The following is a 26001-nucleotide window of genomic DNA, read 5'->3' on the forward strand; positions in this document are numbered from 1 at the left end:
GAGCTAACAGAGGCTCTTCCAGAGAATAAGAGTTATCTAAACCAGATATTTCAACAGGACACCTGTGAGAGGCTAACTTGCAAAGGGCAAAGCTCAACACCCCGATGAGAAAGACTAGAAATAGAAACTATTGTCAACAGCCCAGCTGTCAATGATGTGGTAAGGCTGTCTCTATACAGACTATCATCCATTTATTTGCCCCGAGCACAGAAGTCTTAAAACTTTGAGTACTTTCAGAAAGCCTAGCATTCAATGATTATTGTTAGGAAAAAAACAAAAACCACCAGCACACAAACACCAAAAGATCTCACCAGACTAAGCACTGACTACCAGAAGAGAGGGGAGAAAAGACAGGTGAAAGCACACACGAGCCAGAAGACCGTGATTAGTAGCAGCTTACTGAGGCTGCTATGGCAACACCAACCACGAACTAACCTGGAGAACCGTACTCATGTCTCGGCAACCTACAGATCTTGGGCATCACCTCCATTAGGGTCTTGACATACTGAAGAATCGTCCCTTGTAACTAAGAGAAAACAGATGTGTGTAAACATGTCGGTGTTACTGAACTGAGAAACTTTACAACAAATCACATTCAAACCACACGGGAACTTAACAAGCGCTAGAATTCAATTCTGGCAGTCATCATCTTCAGAAAACTAGCTTTTTCAAATGATTGCACCTGCACTTCCCTTCAGATGATCAGCCACAGCTAAGGCCAGGAAGGTTAAAAAATATATAAATTGTGTTTTTTCTTTGAGACTGTCTCTACTGTCTAACTAATCTTTAGATTTTTGGCTAAAAGTTGCACTTGAATGCTTTCAAAAGTAACAATAGAAGAATCCTTATCATTAGGCTTGTCTGTAACGGCTCAGATGGGCTATTCTGGACATATTAGTCAAGACACAGTCCCAGCCCACCATGAGGCTGACTTCTTCCCACTAGACACGTATCTCAAATCCAACCCCCTACACCTACACCCCTATCCTGCATTAGCAGGATATGTCTCCCTGGGCTTTTTAACCTTCTTTTTAAACATCCAAGTGTTCAGTGTTATCTTTCATGAATTGAGACAATCGACCACCTAAATAAATAACCCCTCCCCAAAATCAACAAACTAACACTCAATCACGAAAAAAAGCCCACATAATATCTGTTTTCCTTTTTGCCAAAAAATTAGAGCACATCACCTCTTCAAGCAGGCTCCAGCCTTTCTAGAACATCAAAAACCTACTTAGAACATGGTGGAAATTACGGTGAACAACTTGCTGAAAGTGTCAAGTGTCCAAAGCAATACTACAAATACTACAGCTATCCCTCAGTATAGTTGGTTTATTTTGGCAGCGTGTTCCTTACAGGTAGCCCGGACGTGGAGCAAATGACAATTTCTTTGGCTTAAACTTAACTGCAATGCATCATAAATGTATACACACAGAGGTAGTAATTATATAGTGATCAGCGAGTCCCCCAGGCTCCTCATGTTTATAGGAAAGGCTCTTTCCAATACAAGGTACCCAGGCTGTATAGATAAATTCTTGAACATCTGGCCTGAGCACTCTTCTAAATAGGTTTGATGCTATCCATTGCTAGATCAAGCAGAGATTAAACCTTCCCTGTTATTAAGGCGTCATCTGTCAACAATGTTATTAATGAAAGCCCTGAAGTTCAGCAAAAAGCACACTCCAGATGTTCTCAAAAAATACCGAGGAAGTGAATTTACAATAAAATCTTTACATTGAAATCAACAAATTTCAAAAATTCATACTTTCCCAGATTTTACCTCAGATCTAACAGCACAAGTCTCCACAAATTAAATTAATCTCCTATGAAGAATCCAAGCTTTTCAAAATGCAGTTCAGGCTACCAAGCACACCTTCTACTGGTCTCACAAGACATTGAGTACTCTCAAACACAGAGTGCATCTGAGATCTTACTTGCAGTTTGTTTTTCTTGTGACATTTCCTATCAGAAACCATTTGGAATAGCAGAAAATCAAAGACAGTTGGCATACCAGACTCTTGACAACTTTCAGCAACTCCTCCATCACCACAGCAATACCCTGATATCCGAGAAGTCTACAGATGACTTTAAAGTGAGGGGGACCGACAAAATTCCTGTAGTTGCTGTAGATGCTGGAATATGCCAGATTCAATGCCTAAAACAAGAGAATAGATATGATTAATGACAATTTCAGCTAACTATGTCTTTACAGTTAATCCCATTTAAACAGCATTTGAAGGTATATTAAAAATAACATCGTATCTCACTATCTCCAGGAAGTTAAAATACAAAGCTTCTCTTTTATAAGGCAGGAACTCCAAACAAAATCTCTGTATTAGCAAGAAAAACTTGTATACACTTTTTTTTTCCCACCAGGCATCTTCCACTTTCCCTTTATAAAGCCATGGACATTTTCTCTTTTGTGAAAGGATAAGAATAGTCAATGCCAATGTTCAGATCTCTGAATTTAAAGCACAGCTTCTATTCCTCTATCATCCATTTTACACCTCGAAAGCCGTTACTTCAATATTCAGTTCCTAAGAGGCGGTTTAAGTCTCTGAGGAGTCAACTACAAAAAAAATCCCAGCCTTCTGCAGTTACGGCTCTCTGCAGCTAATTAATCAGGATCTCTCCTTTTCAAATCCCTTATTTGTACACATGATCAAAGCAAATCCAACTCGAGGACATAACCTCATGGAAATCCTTCCAGAGTTGTATAAACAGGACCAGGCACTTTGCCGTATTAATGAGGCGACTGTACAGCCCGATGCTGTTCGCGGGTTTAGGAAGCGTTTGCTGAAGCCGTGGATCAAAGAGGAGTTAGCTAACTTCACATCCTCCATTCCTGTAGGAGGGTTGTTCTCCTAATGTCCCGACTTTTAATTTTAAAAGGCAATCTTGTCAGCCTTTCTTGTAGAAGGTTCTGTTCTGTTTCCTTTCCTTCTCTGCAGTTTTCGTTCTTTCTAATACACACACAAAAGACAGGACACTCTGAGGCTTTCAGCTTCACACACATCAGCTGTAACAGAACATTTTCCTTTGCCAGTAGTCAGGAAAAACAGTGACCTTCCCTTCAGATCCTGCCCCAATTATCCACGCAAGGCAACACCAGATACTGTGATATGTGCATTGCACAGAGGAACTACTAGGAATTCAAAGTCATGAAACTACCAAGCTCCTGGAGATTTTTAGACTCTTAAAAGAAAAGAGATTGGGACAGAAGGACCATCCTTCTGTCATCCTTCCACACTCACATTATGTGAATCTCTACATAAAACACCCAAGATGTTCAGAACTGTGGTCTTAGACACTTCAGAAGTGGATTCTAGACTGATATACAGTGAATGCAAATTTGGCAACAGGTTAACACTTCTTAGTCACCTTTTGTGGATGCCTTAGACATACTTCACAAACCCTTCTGGGTCAAAAATTGTTGCACTATGAAAGAAATATAAGAAAGGCTCAGAAGAGACCATCTAGGTCATAACAAGAAAGAACCAGAGACCCAAAAGAAACTTTCTCAATCAGGCAACTCCAGGCCTAAGTGAGAAACTTTGTTAGTGTTATTAAGTAATTATTATTACTCACACATAGAAGATTACATCAATTTTATCATGCTTCAACACTCACAGAAAGTTATAACCAGCAGTTTATTGTTGCAATGTGAGAATTCAAGCAATTGCAAGCACTAAAACTTATATAAAGGTTTAGTTATATTTCATGCACGCCTGAACTTCTGTGTGACAGAACCATGCAGCAAGATGGCCTGATATGCAGAAGGGAGGGGTTGGTAGTTTTTTGGGTTTTGTTTTTTTTGTTTTGTTTTGTTTTCTTTTCCTGAGGGTCCTGGGGAACAAGAAGCTGACCACTAGCCAGCAGTACATCCTTGCGGCAAAGGTGGACAAACAGCCAGCAGGGCTGCATTAGGCAGAGCGCTGTTGAAGGGGGCGATCTGTCCCCTCTACTCAGCATGGGAGAGACACACCTGCAGTACTGGGTTCAGTGGTGGGCCTCCCAGTACAGGAAAGACACGGATACACCTATAGGAGAGCCCAGCAGCGGGCCTCAGAGATGATGAAGGGACTGGAGCATCTTTCCTATGAGGAAAGGTTGAGAGAACTGGGACCGTTCAAGCCTGGAAAAGAGAAGGCTCCAGGGGATCACATCCATGTGCGTAAATAACTGAGGGTGGGGTAAAAATGAGGGAGCCAGATCTGCTCAGTGGTGCCCAGTGACGGGTCAAAGGGCAATGGGCACAGACAGGAAGTCCCATTTATACATCAGAAAACACGTCACTACAGAAAGGCTGTAGAGACTCTGTCCTTGAGATGTTTAAGATCCAACTGGACACGTCCACAAGCAACCTGCTGCGGGTCACCCAGCTCTGGAAGGTCCCCTGGTCTCAGTTATCCATCAGTCTGGGAAGCTCAGTTCTAAGGACTGTGAGGCTCGTGTTGACTTTGCGGAGGAGGGCTCTTTCCAGATACGCAGCCATCTTTTCTGGGAATGCAAACTGGAATAGACACTTGGCTAATTATTAGAGGACATGGTCCTCCTGCTTAGATCAGAGCTGGTTAAAGGGCCAAACTCCAAACACACCCCACCACGTGGGCAGCCTGAAGCTGCATCCCTCTAGTACAATGTGCTTGCATTCCTATAGCTCTCCACACACAGAAGAGGGATCTGGGGCATCAGTGGGGGAGAGAACTGGTAAAACCTTAAGCAAATATGTGCACATCAATGTCCTGATACAATAAGCATTTATACAACCATCCCTAGAATGCTTTTCATGTTTCCACAACAAATGTGTTCAAACCATCTATCCTGGCTACAGCACAAGGAGAATTTTACTTCAGGAGGTGAAAGCATTTCACTGCCATTAGGTTAAGGGGAGGGAACTCGTCTCCACACAGTAGAAATTTCTCATGCTAAAGCAAGCCCTACAAACATGATTTCAGTGTTTAAATATTCAGCAATAAGAAGCCAGTCAATCTAAAAAAAACCTCACATCTTTCTTTAATGCAACCTCATGGGGATGTACCCAAAACAATCCACCTGTAAATGCTGGATTAGCAGAGCTTTCCAATCTAAAAAAAAAACCCACATCTTTCCTTAATGCAACCTCATGGGGATGAACCCAAAACAGTCCACCTGTAAATGCTGGATTAGCAGAGCTTTGTGAACCGTGACTGCCACTTCCCCCTCATGATGCACAAAAGCATAAAATGCTTAGGGAAGGAGCCACTAACAAAGGGGGGGGGAGTGGAGAGGGAGGGAAGGAAAGAGATAGTTCATTATTTTTTTAAGCTATGCTTGCTCCCTCCCCTACTTAATTTTTTTTTTTTTTAAAGAGAGAGTTGCTAGTTGCTGATGTCATCAAAGTGCTAACATTAATCACTCACAGCATCACCGGTGCACACACAAGAGCATATAACAGGAATGCTCAGGCAGTCCACTGTTCAAGGGGAAGCAAGCAAGAGAGGGAGGGAAAAAATATTATTTTTTTCTCCTGTGGGTTCTTTGAAAAGGAAGGCAACAGCATATTTAGACACAAGATGTGCCCTTGCATGAATTTAAGTGGAAGAGACAAAGAAACCATGCCACCAGCAGCATCGGAGGAAAAAACCGAAAGCACCAAGCAATGAGAATTCAGTCCAGGGAATCTGAGGGAAAGAAAAAGCAAACTGGCAAGCAGAGATCAGGCAGGAAATAACACACGTGGAAAGGGATACAGAAAACTTAAGTGTTTAAGTATCATTTTCACAGCAGCATCACGGGATGAGAATTCTGTTCTGAAATTGCCATCAGGAAGTGACGGTAAGTACTGGCTTTATAATTTACAAAACATCAAATGGGTTTTCCAAACATTTACGTGTCACAAATTACGTGTCTTCTAATAACTGATGTTTTGCAAAAATAGAACTGCATTATTGCTGTCTAATTAAAATCCCAAACATTCTACTTAGAAAATGCTCTGAGGATGAAACTATTGTTTCTAGACTGTGTTAAGAAGTGTTCTATAAAAACAAATTATAATTTTAAGTAATTGCAATCCAACAGCTACAGAAAAGACAACTGAGCAAGGAAAAGCTCTGCTCTTACTAATATGCTCAATGTTAATATCTGCAGACGTTGAGCAGATGTCAAAACATGCCTGTCTAGGAAGTTTACTTGATAGCAAACTCAGTTCCTTTATGCTGTTGCTGTATCAGAAAAGCTGTCCTTATTACACGGTTACAATGGCAGCACCTACCCAGGTCAGTCATATCTAAAGTTTTACACTGGAATGAAATGTGGTTTTTTTTCCTGCTTCCCAATCAAAATTTTCATATACAAACAATCACAGGATTCTTCCTATTAATGTAACATAGCTATTAAAACCCCGTTAAATAAATCTATTTTGATAATCTCCTATCTCGCATAAAATACAATAAAAGTATTACAGAATAATTTCAGAACATGTTATGAGCAAATCTTACATGCTTTCTTCGTTAGGAGAATTTTCAGTAGTCAATAGTTATTTAGCCAAGAGACTTAATGGTTTAAATCTGATCATTAAAAATATAAAAAAATAATTTTATAATGAATCACAAATAATGAAATACAGTGTTACTGTCATAGGCACTTACCTTCAAAAAAAAAAGTAAGAAACCTTCATAGTGGAAGAAGCTTCCAGGAGTGACACTAGAAACTGAACTATTAAACCTAAGAGAATTATTAAACTTAAATTGCTGGGGTGGGCTCTTTTTCAAGTTACCCCCACAATGGCAAAAGCAGAAAACCCCTGCCAAAAAACTGAAAATACTCTCTGGCTGTTGTCATTATATTTTTTTTCTAATACAAGTGGTTAGAAAATTGCAGAAAATAGCTGTCTTCTTTTCACTATTCACAGTGGTAATGCAAATCAAGAATCTCAAAATACTGGCGGTTTTTACAATTTTATTAGGAGAAGTATAAGCTCAGAGCACACAGCTTGTGGAATTATGTACAGTCACTTAGAACAGAAAAATCTGAAAGATATACTGTAGTGAAAGCTTTATTTCACCAGCTAAACTTAGCTTGAGAAAGCTTTACCAAGAGGCTGACTAGCATAAAGACTTATTAATAAATAAATATTGCCATACTGATGCCACCAATGTAGAATCTTCCCAGTCACTGCTCTGGTAGTGGCTACAGATGTGCCAACTCACCAGCAAAAGATGGAGAGTATCAGCGAGTAAGAAACTACTGTAAACTTATACTGGAGACAAAATAATATCTGGTGAGGTTCCCACATCCTGTTCTGTCTTTCAGTCAATTATAACTGGCAAAAATGAAGATTTGTGGATGGTAGAGGAATTTCTTTCTCAATATCCACTCCTGCCACTTCAGAAAATTCATAGCTCACAAAAGCAAGCCGTGAGATTAAGTAGCACACCAAGTAAACGGAATAAAATGCAAGATACTCAGACTGGAGAGAAAATCAACTGCTGTATTTCTTTTCAGTCATCTGAAAAACACCTGTGAAAAAAGTGGTTCCCTGACTGCAAATTCTGCAAAACACACCGTCTCTCATGGAGACAAGGCACAACTGGTCACTGTACAGGCAGCAGCTCTAGCTGAATTTCTGTAAGCGCATGTTTATCCTTTCACTTGGGACAGAAATACATTGGTCAAAATACCTCAGACTTTATGAACTTCCAACACCTACTTTTACACAGCAATACCAAAGCTAAGAGCATAGTTTCCTAATAAATTTATTTCCTAAATTGCAGAGCACTGCGATTAAGATCTGTGCAACTTCCTCAGAGCTGCAGCTTCTCTGTTGCCTCCCTGGGAAACGAACATCTTCCCTTTCCGCATCGAGATCAGCATCAGGAGAGAAAAAAAACAGTTATTCTCTTGGGAGAGAAAAAAAATCAGTTATTCCAATGGGAATAACCGTCCAAAACATCACGGGAAACACGGCAATGGTCATCTGGCCAAAAATGGCCAGTTGTGCCGACAGCTTTTACAGCATCATGTACCACCCTAACTGGAACAGCATGCTGTCCAGTTCCTCCAGAAAGAGCTTTGAGAAGGAAGAGAGGGTCCCCCCCAGCCGCTCCTCCTTCGTCGTCGAAAACCTAACTCCCCTAACGACGTACATCGTGTGCGTGACCTGCCAGTCCGCGAACCCCTCCCGCGACCAGTGCAGAGTTTTTAACACACTGGAACGAGACCCAGCATCTGCCAGCAACACCAAGAAAGAGCTGGCGCTGGGCATCTGGCTCACCAGCAGCGTCCTGCTCCTCATCATCGCCGCCATCCTCCTCTACGGCTGCCTGCACCTCCTGTGCCGCAGGAGACGCGAGCGTCCGCGCGGGCAAAACGGGACCTCCAAACAAGGCCGCGGGAAGGCGTGGACCAAAAGCGCGGCGTACGCCTCGGAGGAGCCGGGCGGGCAGAGCCAACTGATGCCTGACACCGAGGAAAAGCACCCAGGGGGCATCCAGCTGGCCACAATCATAGAGAATCCCTCGGCGTGCAGGGAGCCCGCTGCGCCGACTTCCAAAAGCTGGGAACGAGCGGCAATGGTGGGACAGTGCTCTGGCCTAAATTAGAAATCTTTTGTCAGGGAGGAGACTTTTGCCACCTACCTGCTTTGAACACCACCTGTGCTATCGGTGCTCACAACGGGGAGCTCTGAGGGCGCACGGCAGCGCTCCCAGCTGTACCACCGGCATCACATTCCCTTTCAACAGCCCGTACGCAGCCAGGGGTACTTGGAGGCAACGGTTCAGATTCCCAAGAAGGGCACAGTTCAGCCACGCCCCATTATTTAAAAGTGAAGCACATAGCAAATAATCAGTTTACATTTTGAGGGGATTTTTTTGGGTTGCTTTTCTTTAGTCTTTTTCTTTAGTTTTCTAACATAAAAATGAATCAAAAGCGACCAAGAGACCTTTTTTTATTATTTTGTGCTAGCATAAATTAAAACCAAGTGGAAGTTTTCAGATGGCAACCCAGACTGCTACACTACAGGCTACTGGAGCATACACCCTGACTGCAGTCATTTGCCAGTGTTTTGCCCCCACAATCCCAACTGCTCCTCAAACTACAACCTAGAAATCAGCACATACTGACTATGTGTGCACTTCGCCGAGCACGGTGCTCTCCAGTGCTCCCACCTGAAAGAGGTCACTCTCTGTGTGTAAGCTAAACTCACCGGGATTTTAATGGTACCCTTTCATCCACCTTAATCTCCCCTCAGCCTGAAATACATGTGAGACAGCAACTCTGTAAGGACAATCTTAATGAAACTAAGGAAATATCCTGAGTTACCATATTTTGCACTCTTCTGCACCCACCACAAGCCACCTTCTGCTCCACGGGCAAGTGACTCCCTGTAGAGGAAAGGGAGTTCAGAGAAGCAACTCCTGGCTCTTCCTTCACTCTCTTCCTTTCAGTTTTAATGATAAAACTCATTCACCAGCTGCAAATTTCCATCCAGCCACACAGTACGTTTTGTGTAATGAAGGGGTAAGGACATAAAACCACGCCAAAACACTTCGGATTTTTGTTACAAGAAAATCTGCCCATCATCTCACTCTGCCTTGAGCTTCACAACAAAGCACCATGAAAGGCCCTTCGGACAGAAATATGTTCACCTTTGTGAGATCACAAGCCTCATCTGGCTTACATGTATAAATCACCCTGTTTTAAATCTCTTTAAGCGCATTTGTGTTCCATAAAAACATAATAAATCATAGTATTGCTGTACAGTATGTGGTATGTCTGAAAAGCAAAGATATGCTGTAACTGCAGGAACGTCCAACTGCTGTCGATACAAACGTCTGCAGAAAGTCAGCTCTCGACACAGCTCAGTGGTACCAGTAAAGGCTGGAAAACTGCTGGCTGGGAAGTTCCACCATGCCCCAGAAGCCGAGGCAGTGTACGATTTTGGGCAGGAGAGCGCCCACCAAATATTTCTCAGCAGGCAGCAGGTCTTTTCTACTGTGATATTTTGACAACATTTCCCACAATTTGTGAAAGGTGTCAACTCTTACAGTGCTAGTAAGACAGAAGCTGGCATAAGTTTGATGTATCTCTGCTTTTTTTTTCTACTAGCATAGGTATCACACACAGAAAGACGTGCTGAATGGGGTGTCCATTACTTTTAGAAAACACTTCAAATGGTGTCTTTATTGCGTTACCAGTAATGTGTTCTCCACTCCCCACATAGTTTCCTCAGCCGACACACGTTTTTCTTTGTCTTACACAAACATTAGTCTTAAACAAACTGCAAAGATGACAACAGCTTACTGCTGATTCAGATGAAGGTGTTTCATGAAATAGACACTGAAAAATCCTCCTCAGAGCATGAAGCCAACACTACAGGTTTACTGCCAAAAAGCGGTGGCTGGGTAGCAGGAACAGAAAAAAATGCTTTAAAATGATCTTCTAATCAAATCAACAGCAACATTTCTCTGTCTAGAATTTCATCAAAGAGAGAAAAGATGATTTTAATGTTAAAGTCAAGAGACATATATTCTCATCTCTGCCAACATCTCAAACCCTTGAACACCTGTTTACTTCTCTGCATCTCAGTTCCTTTATGTGGGTTTTAAGGCAGCCAATACTTACATTTACACACATTTAAATGTTATACACATATGTATACACCATACTGAGAACACAGCGCAGTTCAGTCTTAAAGCAGTTGAGTCAATTCACCTACTTAATTTAGTTATTTATACACAAACACATACATCTAAAAAGATAAGTGTACGTCAGACTGAGAATGCAAGGAGCCATCATGGAGGCGCTCCCAGGAATGGGATTTACCTCATTAAATATAAAAACATTCCACAAAGGAGTTTACTGTGCACTGCCTAAGTAAAGACTTATATCTCCTCAGGAGTGATGGACCATCTTGCACCCGCTGCAGATAAGCAATGCATGAGGGGTGTCTTCTGACTTCTGCACTAGTTTTGAATAACTCATGATACAATTCTTTGCCTCTTGCTCAGAAAGTTCTGTTCACTCAGGTTCATTCTAGCAAGTTGATGTTTTGGTAGTTCACTGTCCAGCTTTAACAGTGATCTAATAATGGGCCAACATTTTAAGTGATTACTAAACTGATAACAAAGATGCAACACAGACTCAGAGAATGCCAGGGGTTGAAAGGGACTTCTAGCAATCATCTAGTCCAGTCCCCCTGCCAGAGCAGGATCCCCTAGGGCAGCCACACAGGAAGGCGTCCAGGCGGGTTTTGAAAGTCTCCAGAGAAGGAGACACCACAATCTCCCTGGGCAGCCTGTGTCAGTGCTCTGTCACCCTCACAGTGAAAAGTTTCTCATCATGTTGAGGAGGAACTTCCCATGTTCTCAACTTAAACCCATTATTCCTTGTTCTATTGCTGGGCACCAACAACACAGTGCAAACTGATGTTAATTTGTGCACAAGCACAAATAGTTAAAAACCATTATATTGACATTGAGAACTGTTTTCCAAAGGGGTCTTTTTTTCACTAAACACATGGGTTTGCATCTACAAAATGCAGACATCCAAACATGAAAATCTTTGGAGAATGTTGTATAAGCCAGAAAGGCAGCGCTTATTAAATTCTTCTCTACACAACCTCTATAAAACCAGGTACTTCATTAAAGTGCAAAGTTAGTTTCAAATCCCAAGAAAGGCCTTTCTTATATGCACATTACAAAGTATTTAATGCATTCAGCCCATGCTGACAAATTTCAATCTGTTAACATTCATTTCTTTAATCCTACACACACTTCACCTGAGTAAAGGGATTGCAATGACCTTGCTCGATGTGTTTTTAAAATACTCCAGCTCACGTAAAAGGCCAACGAGCTTCTGCAGGTCAGCACTCTCCCTCCTGACAATTTCCATCCCGCCTCAGCCAGAAGTGTGTCTGTGGGTTTCTGTTTTGCTGATTGCATGAAGATGCCCCTCAGAAAACTTCAGATTAACAGAGAATGTGGAAACCACTATCTATGCTAAGCATCAGTACGCATTAATGTAGACCAAATGCTTTGATCCATTTAGAAATATCTCAGAATAGATGAACACTTTGAGATCAGAACTCAAAATTTCTTTAATTACTCCTAAGCAAGTACATTGCTCGTGCAAAGCTTCTGCACAGGAAGTGTTTAGCCACTAGTCCAATACATGCATGTATGAGTGTACATATGTAAGAAATCCTAATGCTCCTGTCTTGACCTAAATAAACACCATGAATTGCTAAAAAAGGAAAACCAAAACCGAACAATAACAAAAACCCCAACCCCCCAAAAACTCAAAATCAAACAAAACCAAGTCAGTCCAGTAAGGAAAATAAAAAGTCATACTCCTCGGCTATATGACCAATAGGACGTGCTTGCTACTTATCTTGAGTAGTTCAAGAACTTGAAAGGGACAATAAAACAAAAAATACTTAGCTACTCCATACTCCACTACTAGCCAGTTAGGGAGTGTTTCGACAATGTAACCATTAAAGGACCCAGACAAAGACAGCTCTGTAACAAGCCTGGCTACACAGCTTGCAGAATTAACATCACACAATTATATCAAATACTAGAACGTGTAGTTTCTATCAACCAACAATTACTGTTACTTGCTATATATGGTAGAAACGTCCTCCTACAATTCCATTCAGGTATCCTCAATTCCAAAATACATTAGATTCAGGAAAAATATACTCCTGTAAAAACTTAAAACTACAGAGAGTCAGAAATATTTGCTAATAAAGGCATAGCTCATTACGAAACCTGCTCCAGAAATGCACCTAAAGAATCCTCTTGAATGCTCCTGCTTATAGAGAGAGAAATCCTAGTTCTGAAAATGTACAGCTCTCAGAGTAAAGATTACTAAATTAATTTTAATAATGAAGTCTGACTGATACAAAAAGGGTTCCCCAGTTAATCCTCTGTCACTCACCCCACTGTATCATCACTTAGATAAATTACGTTAGCAATCTCTATTAAATTCAGTGGGGTTTTTGCTCTTTACACTGCATCTGGTGAATTCCTAAAATAGTAAGGAACACAATAACTCTAATGTAAGAAAATCCTACTTTTCTGTAATTTACTGTTCCTTGTCAGAGAACAATTATATAAACCACCATCCACAGCACCAGACAATCAGCTGTTACGTTCCACTTCGAAGACACGTGAAATCTTTCCCAGCTCTCTAAAAGCATGCAAATTTTACAAATGCAGTAGATATATTAGGACTGATATTTTTAACTTTTGAGTTTTATCTTCACCTCTCAAAAACTAGCTTGCTGGGCAAATCATTTTAGAGAGATTGCACCTTTTAGCTGGGATATGAAGTGCAGAAAATAACAGTAAGACAAGCCTTAATTATGCTCACACATAAGTAGGAGCTAGATAATACAGGTAGCCAGACGTGAATATTACACTTACAGAGTATTTGTATAAATTACAAGGATAACTGAGGACATAATTTTAAAACTTTTTTTTTTTAGTCTACAATCCTCTAATTTGACCACTGTATTTTTACTGATCTTTTCCATACTTTCATTTTGCCACTCTGATACTCCACGAAACAATGCAAAATCAAGAGTGCTAAACATTTTCAAAAGATTTGCTGAAGATACCATTGCTGGCTTTTTACTGCCATTGGAAGCAGGGCAATATTTCTGACTGGATATTAAAAATGCAGATATATGTTAATGTGCTGTGCCTTTAACTGTCCTTAAGACTATCTATTCCTCCAGTGTGGGGCCTGTGAATACAGGGCAACCTTCCTCACTTGGGTGAAAAGCCCACGAAAGCCCGCAGCCACGCTCTGGTGCCGAGAGCTCGCTCTCTCTCAACGTGTCACCACCATGCAAGCTCCCTTCCAACCTCAGTACTGGGCACTGCCTTAAAGGTGCAGAGTACGTGACCGTGTATCATTTGCGCTTCTATTGAAATGCTGCCTAAAGCTTTGAGGTGCTTCTAGTCTGCAAAGCAAGAAAGATGATGTGAATGCAAGAGATGAGATGGCCAAGAAAGCCAAGCTCATCACGAAGACTTTGAGGTCCTTGGGCTGAAAGCGTCAAGGAAACGCTACATTTTTCTATTTTTTTAAATATAATATAAGCAGTTTGGTTTCTAATAGTTTGGGATGTTCAGAATCGATATTCCTTTTAAAGCCAGACAACATCCAAAGCAGTTTCTTCTATCTGTCCCTTTTTCTCCTGCCATCACAGTTTCCATCACTGTAACAAGGGAGCAGCTGCACCGAAGATGGGCTCTTGTTCTCACTTCACCAGATGACTAATTAATCTTTTCTTTGAGTGCTCTGCCACCATAAGCAACTGTGTGATGCAAGGTGGCTGAGAGAAGGACTTATTTTTAGCTATGTCAGATAAGACTAACCATCAGACTAACCACTTGCACTTTGGCTGAAACATATGGTGAGCCTCACAGCAAAGTCTGAAAAAAAAAAAGCGTGTTGAATTTCAAATGCTCACAAAATGTATGAGCCATTTTTAATAACTTTCACATTCCATAATGTCTATACTTTTAAAAAAGATACCTTTAAACATGAGCAAACCATAAACATAAAGGGAATTAAATCCAACCTTCGATCCATAGAGATACTGCGGCTGTGCATTAGGCTGCTTATCTCTCTGAAACTCCTGAGAAAACGGTAGCACGGTCCGAACAAATCTATAAAAGCAAAATAAAAGAATTTGTTAGATACATTTAGGTTAGTATGTGTGTGCCTAATGCATCCTACCATGTATAATACTGCTTTTGCCTACAAATGAAATCAAAAGTCAGACCATCAGCCTTTCAGCCCAAGTTGAAACTGGGGAAGACCATAACCTGCAGTGCTCAAAAGCCTGGGGACAAAGCACAACACAATTGTCCACCACTTATTGGGACCCTCACCTTATTGGTGAGCAGGGTCCCAAAATATTTCCCACTTTGTGCACAAAATAGTTAAAATCAATATCTGCGACAATTCTGGTTCCACTTAGCCGAGGAAAACTACTGGTGTGTGTTTAAAGGTTGGATGGCCTCTTAATTTTTAAACTTGATAAAAAATATTTCTTGGCAAATGGTGCAAAGCTGTATATACACGGGGAAGAGGAAAAACAGCTACTGAAGAAGTGTATCTCAAATGTTTGTGTCAGATGAGGTAATTCTAAATGATGGCTAAGCAAAATACATGCATCTAGGAAAATGTTTCAGGAAAGGAAATTTGCAGTACTTTACACTATCATAAGAGACACATCTACAACTTGATCTGGTTTTGTTTCAAATATGTTTGAATTTAATCAGAAAAAAAAGATTTAGTAATCATTTTCGCTGGAAATAACATAGAAATTCTATTTTTAATACATCCATTTTCAAGCTGAAAACCAAACCAGCCATACCAATAAAAAAAATTTTCAGGCAAACATGTATAAATTGCACTGTGTTGCTTACAATTATTTCCACTGTGGTTTATTTCCAAGTAATCTGAATTAGTCTTGTTAAAATCTATAACTTCGGGACAAGGTTTTCTGTATTTTTTTAACCTGCTCAGAAATAAGTACACCTACAGTTCATATGTATTTCATCCCTGCCTTTCCAAAAGTGCTTCTACTTGCTGAAGTCCAGAACATGTTTGCCTTTAGGGCTTTTGAGGAAAAAAATCATTTGTGTGTATTATTTTTGATACTCTCTCTTTACATAATTTAAAACATTTACCTTTCCTCAGTTTACAAGTTTCCTCCTTCTCTCTCACAAAACAACTGAAAACTTTCTCTTGAGATTATGTGAATCTGTTCTCCGCACAGATACCTCTTTAATGAGTTTACCAGAGATGATGTAAACAACTGATGGAATTCAAAGTAATCTGCAACATATGACAGTCCCAGAGATTACTCTATTCCCCCTTCCTCCTCTCCAAATCCTATTCCTTTTTAAACTGACATAAATTTTCAAGTCCTAAGAAAATCTCTAAAATGAAAGAAACCAAAAGAGATACAACGTCATTTGAGATAAGACTAGGTTTCAGCATGCAGACGTATTAGGCAAGAGCTGATTTGTTATCACTAAATTAAAACTCTCACAAAGAAAAGAGTGTTTCAGAATGTAAATGTGAGTGCATACCATGACTTTGGAAGGTGTAACTATAATTCTTAGGCTTTTTGAAAAGGTATTATGAACCAAAAGGTATTTATTATGAACCAAAGGTATTATGAACCAACTCTTGTATGTTTCCCAGTGCTCCTCTATGCTCTTGGGGGTTTCGCCACCTCTAATGTTTTAGAGTAGCATCAAAATAGTCTTAAAGCTTTCTTCAAGATTCGAAGCAAGCACCTACTTTATACTTCCTTGGGTGAACAACAGTGGGAGAGGAAGAAAGAGGCTAAGAAAATAAAGTAGGAGGAGGTCATTTAGTATCTTACGGAGTGACTATGGCTAAGATTGAGGGTACGACAGGTTAAAGAGAGTGCGTCATTCTAGGAGGTATGTGACTAATTCCAATGTCATTCAGACAAATATTAGATATTTCTTCCCTCAAAACTAAGGGCCATATAGAAACATGTACAATTCAGCATCATCTACTATTCTTCAAACTTCTTCAATGCGTTTGTGTGTTTTCTTTGTGACATTCTGCCAGTTGGCTTCCTCCTGCTGCCCCTCCAAGAAACAGAAACATGTCTTTGAAGTTTTTTGAATATCAATGCTAAAGCTAGAAACGTTTCTACTTTCCCTTGGATGCTGCTGGACGCAGGTTTTGTCATACTCCAGGATAATCAGTTCTTTCCATTTTTAATCAGTGTTGGTGATGTCGCAGCAATTTATCCATTTTAATCAACGCAGGTTGTAAGCAGTCAAAGTAGATTAAGCAGATGAAAAGCCTGCTGGCTTACCAAAGCTTTGCAACAGTGATTGCTAAAGGGCAACATGAGCCCTGAACTATTTTAGGGATCAAATCATTTTATAGGAGTGTTTCTGTGTCACCTACCACGAAGGAGTTCATAATGAGTACTTCACAAACTAACCCAAATTAATCTATGATTCTAATTACCATAATCTATTACAGAAAATAAGCAGGAATCTGAAAGAGACCACTTTGGTCAATGAGCCAACTTCAGGCATCAGATCAGACAGACAATCTCAGTCATAAACTCTCTGAGCTTCATCTCAGAAGAAGATATCACAGTCCTCTCTCCTGTTCACAAAGAAGGTGGCCCTCTGCACTTCCCTGTCTAATTGGCATGAACACTTCTAACTTACAGCCTTCTCAAAGCAGTTTGTCCCATCTCCCAGATGTAAGGGCAGCCCTACACCTCTCAGTGAATGTCAGAGCTAACTCACCCTTCTTGAGCATGAATGTCACGACAGAGACAACAGGAAGCTACAAACTGAAGTGTGATGGAATAGCAGACAAAACAGAGCATGAAAGAGGAACAGATATCAGCCACTCCATTGCTATTGCCTTTCCTTCTGACAGAAAGACTTTTTTTTCTTTTTTTTTTTTTTTTAGGTGGGGGAAAGTAGTTGACTACAGTCACCCCTACTTTGCATGACGCTATATCCCTACACCATTTGGCTCCCTGTAACAGAAACTGCGTAGTTTTCCCTGCTTCTTTTCAGATTTGCTCCAGCAGTGTCTGAAAATTTTTCTGAACAGACTATCTGAGTATAGACAAGACAAGAAGACACAGCTGTTCTCTTGCAAAAACTAGTCTCAAAAGGAGTACAAGAGAGACAGCTTGCAAAAGGAACGGGGAGAGGCAGGCAGGCAGGACGACTGGTAATTGAAAAGCTGGTCTTTTTGTTCATTCTGTGACAAATCTATATCCTCAGAAGAAAACATGTCATACTGCATTTGGAAGAGTCCTATACACAAGAACTTTTAGCAGAGAATACAGATTTGGATAATGTGTTCAGAGGAGATGGAGCTACAAGTCTGACTACTGTCTTGGGAAGCTTGTATCTTTTGTGTCCAGAAAGCACAGAAAACACTCAATCCAAATAAATGTCTAGGCTGTCTCACACTTGCTCCTTCGTTAGCCCTAAACACAAAACAAGCTACCATGGAAAGAAAAGACCAGCTTAAAATTAGTAAAGAAAATAAGGCAGAAAAAGGCACGCTGCAGATAGTAGAAAAGGAACAAAGGAAAACCTGGATGTTGTCCTTGTGTTATTTGAATCTTTTGGACAGCCCCAGTCCATAAAGATACAGGGGAATGAAAAAAAGGACAGACACAGGCATAATCATGATAAAGATGGACCTGTTGGGAAAGGGTCCAGAGGAAGGACACAAAAATGAGGTCTGGAGCACCTCCCCTGTGAGGACAGACTGAGAGAGTTGGGGCTGTTCAGTCTGGAGAAAAGAAGGCTCTGAGGAGAGCTTACAGCAGCCTTCCAGTACCTGAAGGAGGCCCACAGAAAAGATGAGGAGGGACTGTTTGTCAGAGGTAGGACAAGGGGTAACAGTTTCAAATCGAAAGACAGTAGATTTAGATTAGATATTAGGAAGAAGTTCTTCACTGTGAGAGTGGTGAGATACTGGAACAGGTTGCCCAGAAAAGCTGTGGAAGCCCCTCCCAGGCCAGGCTGGATGGGGCTTTAAGCAACCTGGGCTGGGGGAGAGGTACCCCTGCCCATGGCAGGGGGGTTGGAACTAGATGATCTTTAAAGTTCCTTCTAACCCAAACTGTTCTCTTTTTCTATGATTCTAAGATTCTTGATGTGGAAAGACCTTTGGCTTGGAAAAAGATGCAACTGAGGGCCAATGTGAAAGAGGGCTCTTAAAAAAAAATGCCAAACAGCACAGAAAAGACAAGTGGGAAATTGTTGTTCATGGTCACTGTCAGTATAAGAACTGGCAGGCAACAGCTTGAGAGCAAATTAAGAGACACTTGCTCATGCAGACACAGCTTCACTGCAGACTCCTCGCTACAGCATGTCCATGAATGCCAAAACCTCACACAGCTTTAAAAAAAAAAACAAACCCAAACACGAAAAACTGGACGATGCAGAGGAGAGGGGAAAAAAGCCACAAATCAAATTAAATCAACCAAATAAACAAAACCAAACCTGTAAAGGGCCAGAAATACACTAACATCTCACTGTTTTTGTTTTACAGAAACATCTGATTGTTGCTAGAGGCTGGTATGTTTCCTGGGAGAAAAATCACCACAAGCCTCCCTTGTTTTCATGCTTAGCCTCTGCATAGCAGCTGCTGCTCGTGTCAGGACACTGACTAGAGAGGGCTCTGACCTCACCTGCAGTTCAAACGCTCCCACCATTATCCATTATTCTTTCCTGATCAACAACAGGTGGATTAAAAAGACTCTTAGATTTCACTGCTAATGTGAATCTGCAGAGGTCCCTGCACTCATCTCCCCATTCCTTCTCCAAGTCTGCACAGAGCCGTGCAGCTGTCCTACACTAATAAATTTCAGAATGCTGGCAACTGCAATTATCAAATTGCTAAATCTTTTAACAGCAGCCTCACTGTTTAATCTCAGTACATTATCAGATATGAAAAAATTCTTAAGTCTCAAATAATTAAACATGAAATGTGTTTCAACACTTCTGCATGAATAGCCTTAGCCTTTGAATCAAACCTGCAGGGTTACTAAACAGCTGAACTCTTTTACAGGTGTTTGAAATCATCACATTGAAGTGTTCTTGGGAAAACAGTTTCAAAAGGTAGTGGATACAAGTTAATCTGGCCAACTTTAACAGAAGGACCCTTACAACTAGGCTGTGGGCACATTAATAAAAGGCAAGCCAAAGGTATCACACCTTTCCTGGGAACTCTGCCTCCAATTCCTCACCATCAAGTAACTTCTCTGCTTTTCAGCAGGCTTATTTCTCTCTCTTCCAGTCTTTTGTTGTTACTTTTCTTCCCTTGTTTACATGTACCTTTCATGGAAGGCATCACCTATCAAGAGTGAAGAATTAAACCAGCAGCTCTCACAGAGCTCCTCACTGTGTACTCCTGTATTAGCACACAACAACCTGTACAGCTGCATGCACAGAGAGCTCATCCATTTAGAGCCCAGGCTAAGAGCAAGGCACCAACGGGCATAATGAACATGCTTAAGAGCTGTAAAAGGGCTCGAAACTCCCTGCCCCCTCTTCCAATGCAAACAGCAATGGGTACAGTACAGCATGTACAGCTCACAGGCTAATTCTCTCTACATTTCTGTTTTTGACTGAAACCAAAGCAATTCTCTAATGGAATTGGGCATGATACACATACCACCTCAGACCTGGCTCCCTCTATCATCTCTTAAATTACTTATCCTGAATTAATTACTTGACAAGCTTAAAGACCAGCCTAACTCGATACAGGCGTACACTTTTTAGAAAGACAATCAACGGTCCTACAGGATCCTGCCAGCATCCTTTGGCATTCCACGATCGCTTCCCAAGCGCTGTGACCTGCAGCAGAGCAGTCCTTACAGCCAGGATGAACATAGACTGAATTCTCATAGGAGCTATTGGACAGGTGAAGGATCAGCACTTCATCAAGATTTTACTGTTATTAAAATGATTATAGGATTCTTAATACACTGTACTCAATATTCCAATGCTGATCTCCAGGTACATCAGCTGCACAGTAGCTTCCTCGGAAACACATTCAATTCTCCCATGCAAATAGATTTATATAACAGAAGTTTCTTGGCTAAAACTTAACCACAAAAAGCACTCTCTTTTTTTTTCCCCCCTAGACAGAATCTTGGATTGCAACACAACCATCACGGAACATGTCAGACAGGGAAAGCTTTCCAAGGAGATAGTGAAAGATGAGAACAGGCTTCTTCCTCATCCTGAAGCTCAATATTCGATATCGCTTTACTGTCACTTCACAGTGCTTTAACCAAAACCTGAGAAAAGGCTAAAAGCAACACAAATCCTAAAAACAGCACACAATCAGGAAGCCCAGAAATGCAGAGTCCCAAATACTGCACCTTCCACTCATTCAACATTTAGGTCCTACCTTCCTCTTTCCATTTCCATTACTCACTCTCCCTAAAGGTTGCAATCGTAGTTGCAGCAAGCACTGAACTCTCCTCCAGTAAACTATCCTTTTCTTCACATTAACACAGAATCAGGAATATAATTTTAATTCCATCATCTCACAGCTGAGGATCCTGTTTACCAAAATATCTTTCTGATTCGCACTTTGCGGTATTTTTGGACACACTGTATTTTTCAGCATATCGTAGCTCAGTCATTAAAATGTCAGAATTTGGATGCTGCAGTTACATTTGACTTCTATTGTGGAGAAATAACAGGCTTTCATACGTTTGACAGTACTTGGTAAAATGACTCATGCTGCCTCATTTCAAGTAAGGCATTAGAAATGGAAAACACACTAAATGAGTGGAGACAAGACTTGTCAGCAGCATTCGCTCAGAAAAAAGTTGCAGAAAGGTGGTAGAAGAACTGCTGCAAACAAAAGGCTGCCACGCTAACCTGTTAGTGGATCCATTGTAGCAGTAGTTTGGAAGGAAATCGTAATTCAGTTCCCAAAAGACATGAAGAGTGATTCTTCCGTAAGGGGCTGACACGTTGTGATTGGCTTCTCTGAACATGGCGTCAAAGCTGTCCAAGGTCATGTATCTACTCAGCAGCTTATGAGTCATTTTGTTTATCTCTATCAAGCCATCCAGCTCCTAAGAAAAACAAGAGGGAAGTGAGCAGTGCATTTAATAAAGTGAAGAAACTCAATACATAAATAGCCTTGACTGAATAGAAGACTAGACAGAAGTCAAAATGAACAGTCCCTTACTTTACTGATAAGAGCTGGAAAGAATCAGTGTTCTTGGGGATCTTTTGTAACCCTATCCCATCAAAACCCTTTAAGGGTGCTCATTAAAACTGGTCCATGCTGCAGATAGTTCTCAAAGGGATATATGGTTTAGCCAAGGACTTGTCAGTGACTGGTTAATGGTTAGAATTGATGATCTTAAAGGTCTTCCCCAATCTAGATAAGAAAAAGTTAAAACTCCACCATCATTTAAATGGGGACAGACATAGGCCAAGAAGCATCTCTTCCATTTCCTACTTTACAAGCTATCATAAAATAGCTCCTGCTCAGTAGGGAAACTGGCAAACTATTACAGTAGTACTGGCAGGGTAACATCAGATTTATCTTAAATTCTGCTCATGGCTTACTCTAGTGAAGAATGTACTAAGATGTAATGAAAGACCAGAGCAGATGTTTACAAGTGTTGTGATGATATCTACAAAATCATTGGCTGCAGACCATACATCTACGTATGAACACTGCCTTTCATAATGTTTCTTCTCTTGACAAGAAATCCCTAGTATGGTTTCCCACATTATCTTTAAAATAAATTGATCTTTGTTATGAGACACTGAAAACCCCAAACAAAGAACACAATCTCTTGGTCCAAAAACCCCAAGCACTGCTTTTAAAGGTCGTTGTGCAATGACGTAGTGAAGCAATGTCCAGTGGCTTTGTTTAGCTGTTTGTTAAACTGCTGGTCATCTCTTCATACAGTGCTGTCAGATTTAACTGCTCCGCGTTTCAAATGATTTTCAAACCTGTGAGCAACAATTTCTTTAAGGAAAAAGAACCCCTATGATTCTTATCACACTATTGTGTACAATCTGAGGGGAAAAAAATAGCTCAAGTCTTTTAACTACCTTCATTTCATTAATTTAGCTTGAAAACTGGCAGAAATTACTGATTAATTAAGCTATCAGCATCAGCTTCTCGCTAAGGAAACCAATCAGTTTTCAGCAGAAACTATTTTGCATTAAAAAAAAAAAACAGAGAGAGAAAAAAAAACAGAACATGGTGAAGGGACAACATCTTAGGCCTGTCACGTTCTAACTCATGAAAGAGAGTGAGAAACCTCTGACCTAAGAAACATATATTATCAGCAGTTTCTGTTCAGCTAGCCACTAAGAAAATTCTGCACGTAACAAACAAAAACTATGTTTCAATGATTTGAAGGTTATAGCACCAAGCACTGAAAAGTCAAGAGGCTCTATGGTCTCAGCATTTGATTTATTTCCAGTAAAGAATGAAATTAAATCAAGGTAGTTAATTGCATGACAAAATCTCACTGGTAAAAAACTTATTACGAGAAGATGAATGTTAAAACTTTCTTGCATAACTTTTAATTTATCTTTCATTCCAGAAGAACTGAATGTGTCTGATATTTTTCTCACTGACTGCACATTTACTTGTCAAATCCATGCTGTCTGGAAATAACTATTTTTTTCATCATTTTAATCAGTAAACTAACTCAAAAAGACACCTCAGTATCACACAGATGCTCTTCTTCCACAGTCAGATCTCCACAAAAAAACCATTTCTGTCATGCTACAAAACCAAGCTGCCTGGGTAAATAAACTCTCTTTGATTCTACCAGGCACAAAGGTGTTTTGTTTTGGTCTGCAATTTATCTATAAACACAGACAGAAGGAGGCATTTAGAAAAATTTAAATCACAAAACTTCTTATTTTCCTTTTTTCCCTATGGCTTCTAGCATATGCCTTCTCTGCAGGTGCTTACTGCTAAGGCCCCCAGCTACTGCAGGTTTGGGTTTTTTTTTCTGAGCAAGCACATAACAAAGATCCTCGGTCTCAAAAGGACGAGGACTTGCCCAGACCCACATCTGGCAACACATTCCAGAGAACTGTGGGAGGTCAGGCCAAAGCACTGTTTGAACTGAGACACAGTTTAAGGCCTGAGGAGGAAGAAATCAGAGCACATCTGAACTAAAGTCCATGATGTACTATAAGGGCAACAGAGGATCCACAAGTATAATTTAGGATGTAGCTGAAGGTGACTACAAGAATGCCTTCCACAAGACTAAGCTGCTTCTCTGGTAAGAGGTTTTGCGAGTCTAGACTTAGTGAAGCAGACAAACTTCAATCGTAGCATTGTATGATTTCACCCTAACATCGGAAGGAAAAGTTTTATTATTTTTCTAATAAGACTGCTTAAATTATTTCCCATTTATATACGTATGTCACTAAGATTGAGGGTAAAACAAGTTTGCCTGTTAGTCATCTCCTCCCCTTGACAGAAGTGACTGTACAACTATTCACTGAGAGAATACTTGGAAGACTTTTAGCTAAGCCAGAGAAAAGGTTTTTGCTTCTGCCATTAAAAACCAAGTATAGACTTATAATGGGAGAAGAAAAAAAATAAGTCAGATGTTTAGCATTCTCAATGCAAATAAAAGAAATTATTGAAATTAGAATACATTTAAGCCAAAACAAAATGATCATCTAGACCTGAACTGCAGCGTTAGTGCTCTGGCAAAACTGCTACACAACACTCACCACAATGGAAGTCAAATCCTCGCTTTCAAATCGACCGATTGCCAGTTCCATGGACCTGTACATGGCCGCTGAAATTCGCTGAGTGATCAGTCGGTTCAGGTCTATTGACCTACCAAGAAGCTAAAGAAAAAAATGCCATGAAGTTTAGAACGGAAAGTCAAATTTTGAGATGAGCTGCACAAGGACTGTAAGACGAGACTGCACAGGTTAACAGATGCTCACGTGGCAAACAGGCCATCCAAACACACAGAAACAAAGCAGATAGGCAAAATGTAGAAATTCATGAACAAACAAGGTACTGCAATTTACATTTCTCGCAAAATGAAGTAAAATCACATGGTGCATTTTCATCTAACTATTTTGCATCAGCATTTTATGCTTCCATGACATTGTGCCAACAACATATTCAAAACCGGTGAAAGACACTACTGGGAGGACAACGCTACTACGTGATATTCCTATTCGGCCCGTGTTTGCTTAACCATAGTAGATATTTGCATTAACCCAGGATCTTTTAAGGTTTTTTTCTTAATTACTCCTTCATATGACAAAAACCAGCTGATCTCAAACATCAGTTATGCCCCTCAGATGACGGAACACAAAGCACAGAGTTTTATATGCCTACACAAATCAACACCGCTGGAAAATAACTGAGCAGACTGAAGACAGAGTATAAGTTGACTCACTTGGACATGCCTCTGTTTCAGCAGCGTCTCGTAGCGGTTGGACTGTAGCAACTGAATGGTTGCTCCTTGGTTCTTGCATTCTGAACGTAATCGTTTATCCAGAAGTAGGCTGTTAAGAAAGGAAGAAAATGCTTAAAGACAGCAAAGCAGAGCAGAAATGCATCAATAGAAGTTCTCACTACTGAAATAGCTACCTGCCAGCCATTATCTTGTAGTACGCAAATATTTGGTCTGCCAGCTTGTAGACAAATTGGTCAAAACACAGGTTTACCTTGTGGAGAAAAGAAATTGTGCATTTAGATATACTTTAAATTAAAAGAGGGACTTTTATCCAAGACCTCCCACTGTTTATCAAGCATAATTAGGAAAGTTAACGCAACCAAATTTCCCACCACAACTGAAGATGACATTCAGTTTTTGGCATTAATGTGAGGCATTCTGCACAGGTCTACAGGTTTCCTTACAACATATCACCCAACCAGTTATCTGTCTTCTGATCTTCCTTCTCAGACTGTTTATTATATCCCACTGTCCTGAATCTCTTATAATAGGTCTTGGCCTTTAGCATCATCTTCATAATCAGATGCAGACTATTTTTCTCCAATAGGTAAGGTCACTTTACCTCTGCTTCAATCTCATCATAGAGGAACTGCTTCTTAAATTTAGTAAGTGCATAATGAGCACTGTCATTATAAAGGTCCAAAGAATACAGAACATACCTGAATAAAAAAGAATTAAAAAAACACAAGTTACATGCCTATAGAAATTATGATCTTTAGGATGGTGCAGTCAAGCTGTTGTAAACCAGTCAATATTGTAATCTACATCTGGTTCATGCAAACAAGATATTTTTGAGTTTTATATATAAAAGTATCACAATCTCTCCTTTAAGAAGTCTTTAGTCAGTTCAAGAAATCATATAGGGAAGTTTGCAGTCTGAAACTTGTTTTCTAGGTATAGCTTTCTATCAAAATGCAACTGTGCCTTTACCACTATGTATTATATTTGACATTTGAGGAGTAAGTAAGGAG

The 26001-nt window shown here is 40.3% G+C and overlaps 1 protein-coding gene across 1 annotated transcript in view; it reads right to left on the reverse strand.

Moving 5' to 3' along the window:
- Window positions 1-435: 435 nt before the first annotated feature.
- The window catches only part of LOC104271776 (cytoplasmic FMR1-interacting protein 1), a gene marked incomplete at its 3' end in the record, with an annotated part of 43873 nt that continues 18307 nt past the window's right edge, over window positions 436-26001 (reverse strand). The window contains exons 17-24 of the mRNA XM_009866559.1: window positions 25593-25689; window positions 25165-25241; window positions 24971-25079; window positions 24285-24404; window positions 21435-21634; window positions 14576-14663; window positions 2012-2155; window positions 436-526 (exon numbers count right to left, since the gene is read on the reverse strand). Coding sequence (XP_009864861.1) covers window positions 436-526; window positions 2012-2155; window positions 14576-14663; window positions 21435-21634; window positions 24285-24404; window positions 24971-25079; window positions 25165-25241; window positions 25593-25689 — 926 coding nt within the window. The remainder of the gene's footprint in view (window positions 527-2011; window positions 2156-14575; window positions 14664-21434; window positions 21635-24284; window positions 24405-24970; window positions 25080-25164; window positions 25242-25592; window positions 25690-26001) is intronic.

Source organism: Apaloderma vittatum, unplaced genomic scaffold (genome assembly GCF_000703405.1).
Source record: "Apaloderma vittatum isolate BGI_N311 unplaced genomic scaffold, ASM70340v1 scaffold4213, whole genome shotgun sequence".
Taxonomy (NCBI): Eukaryota; Metazoa; Chordata; class Aves; order Trogoniformes; family Trogonidae; genus Apaloderma; species Apaloderma vittatum.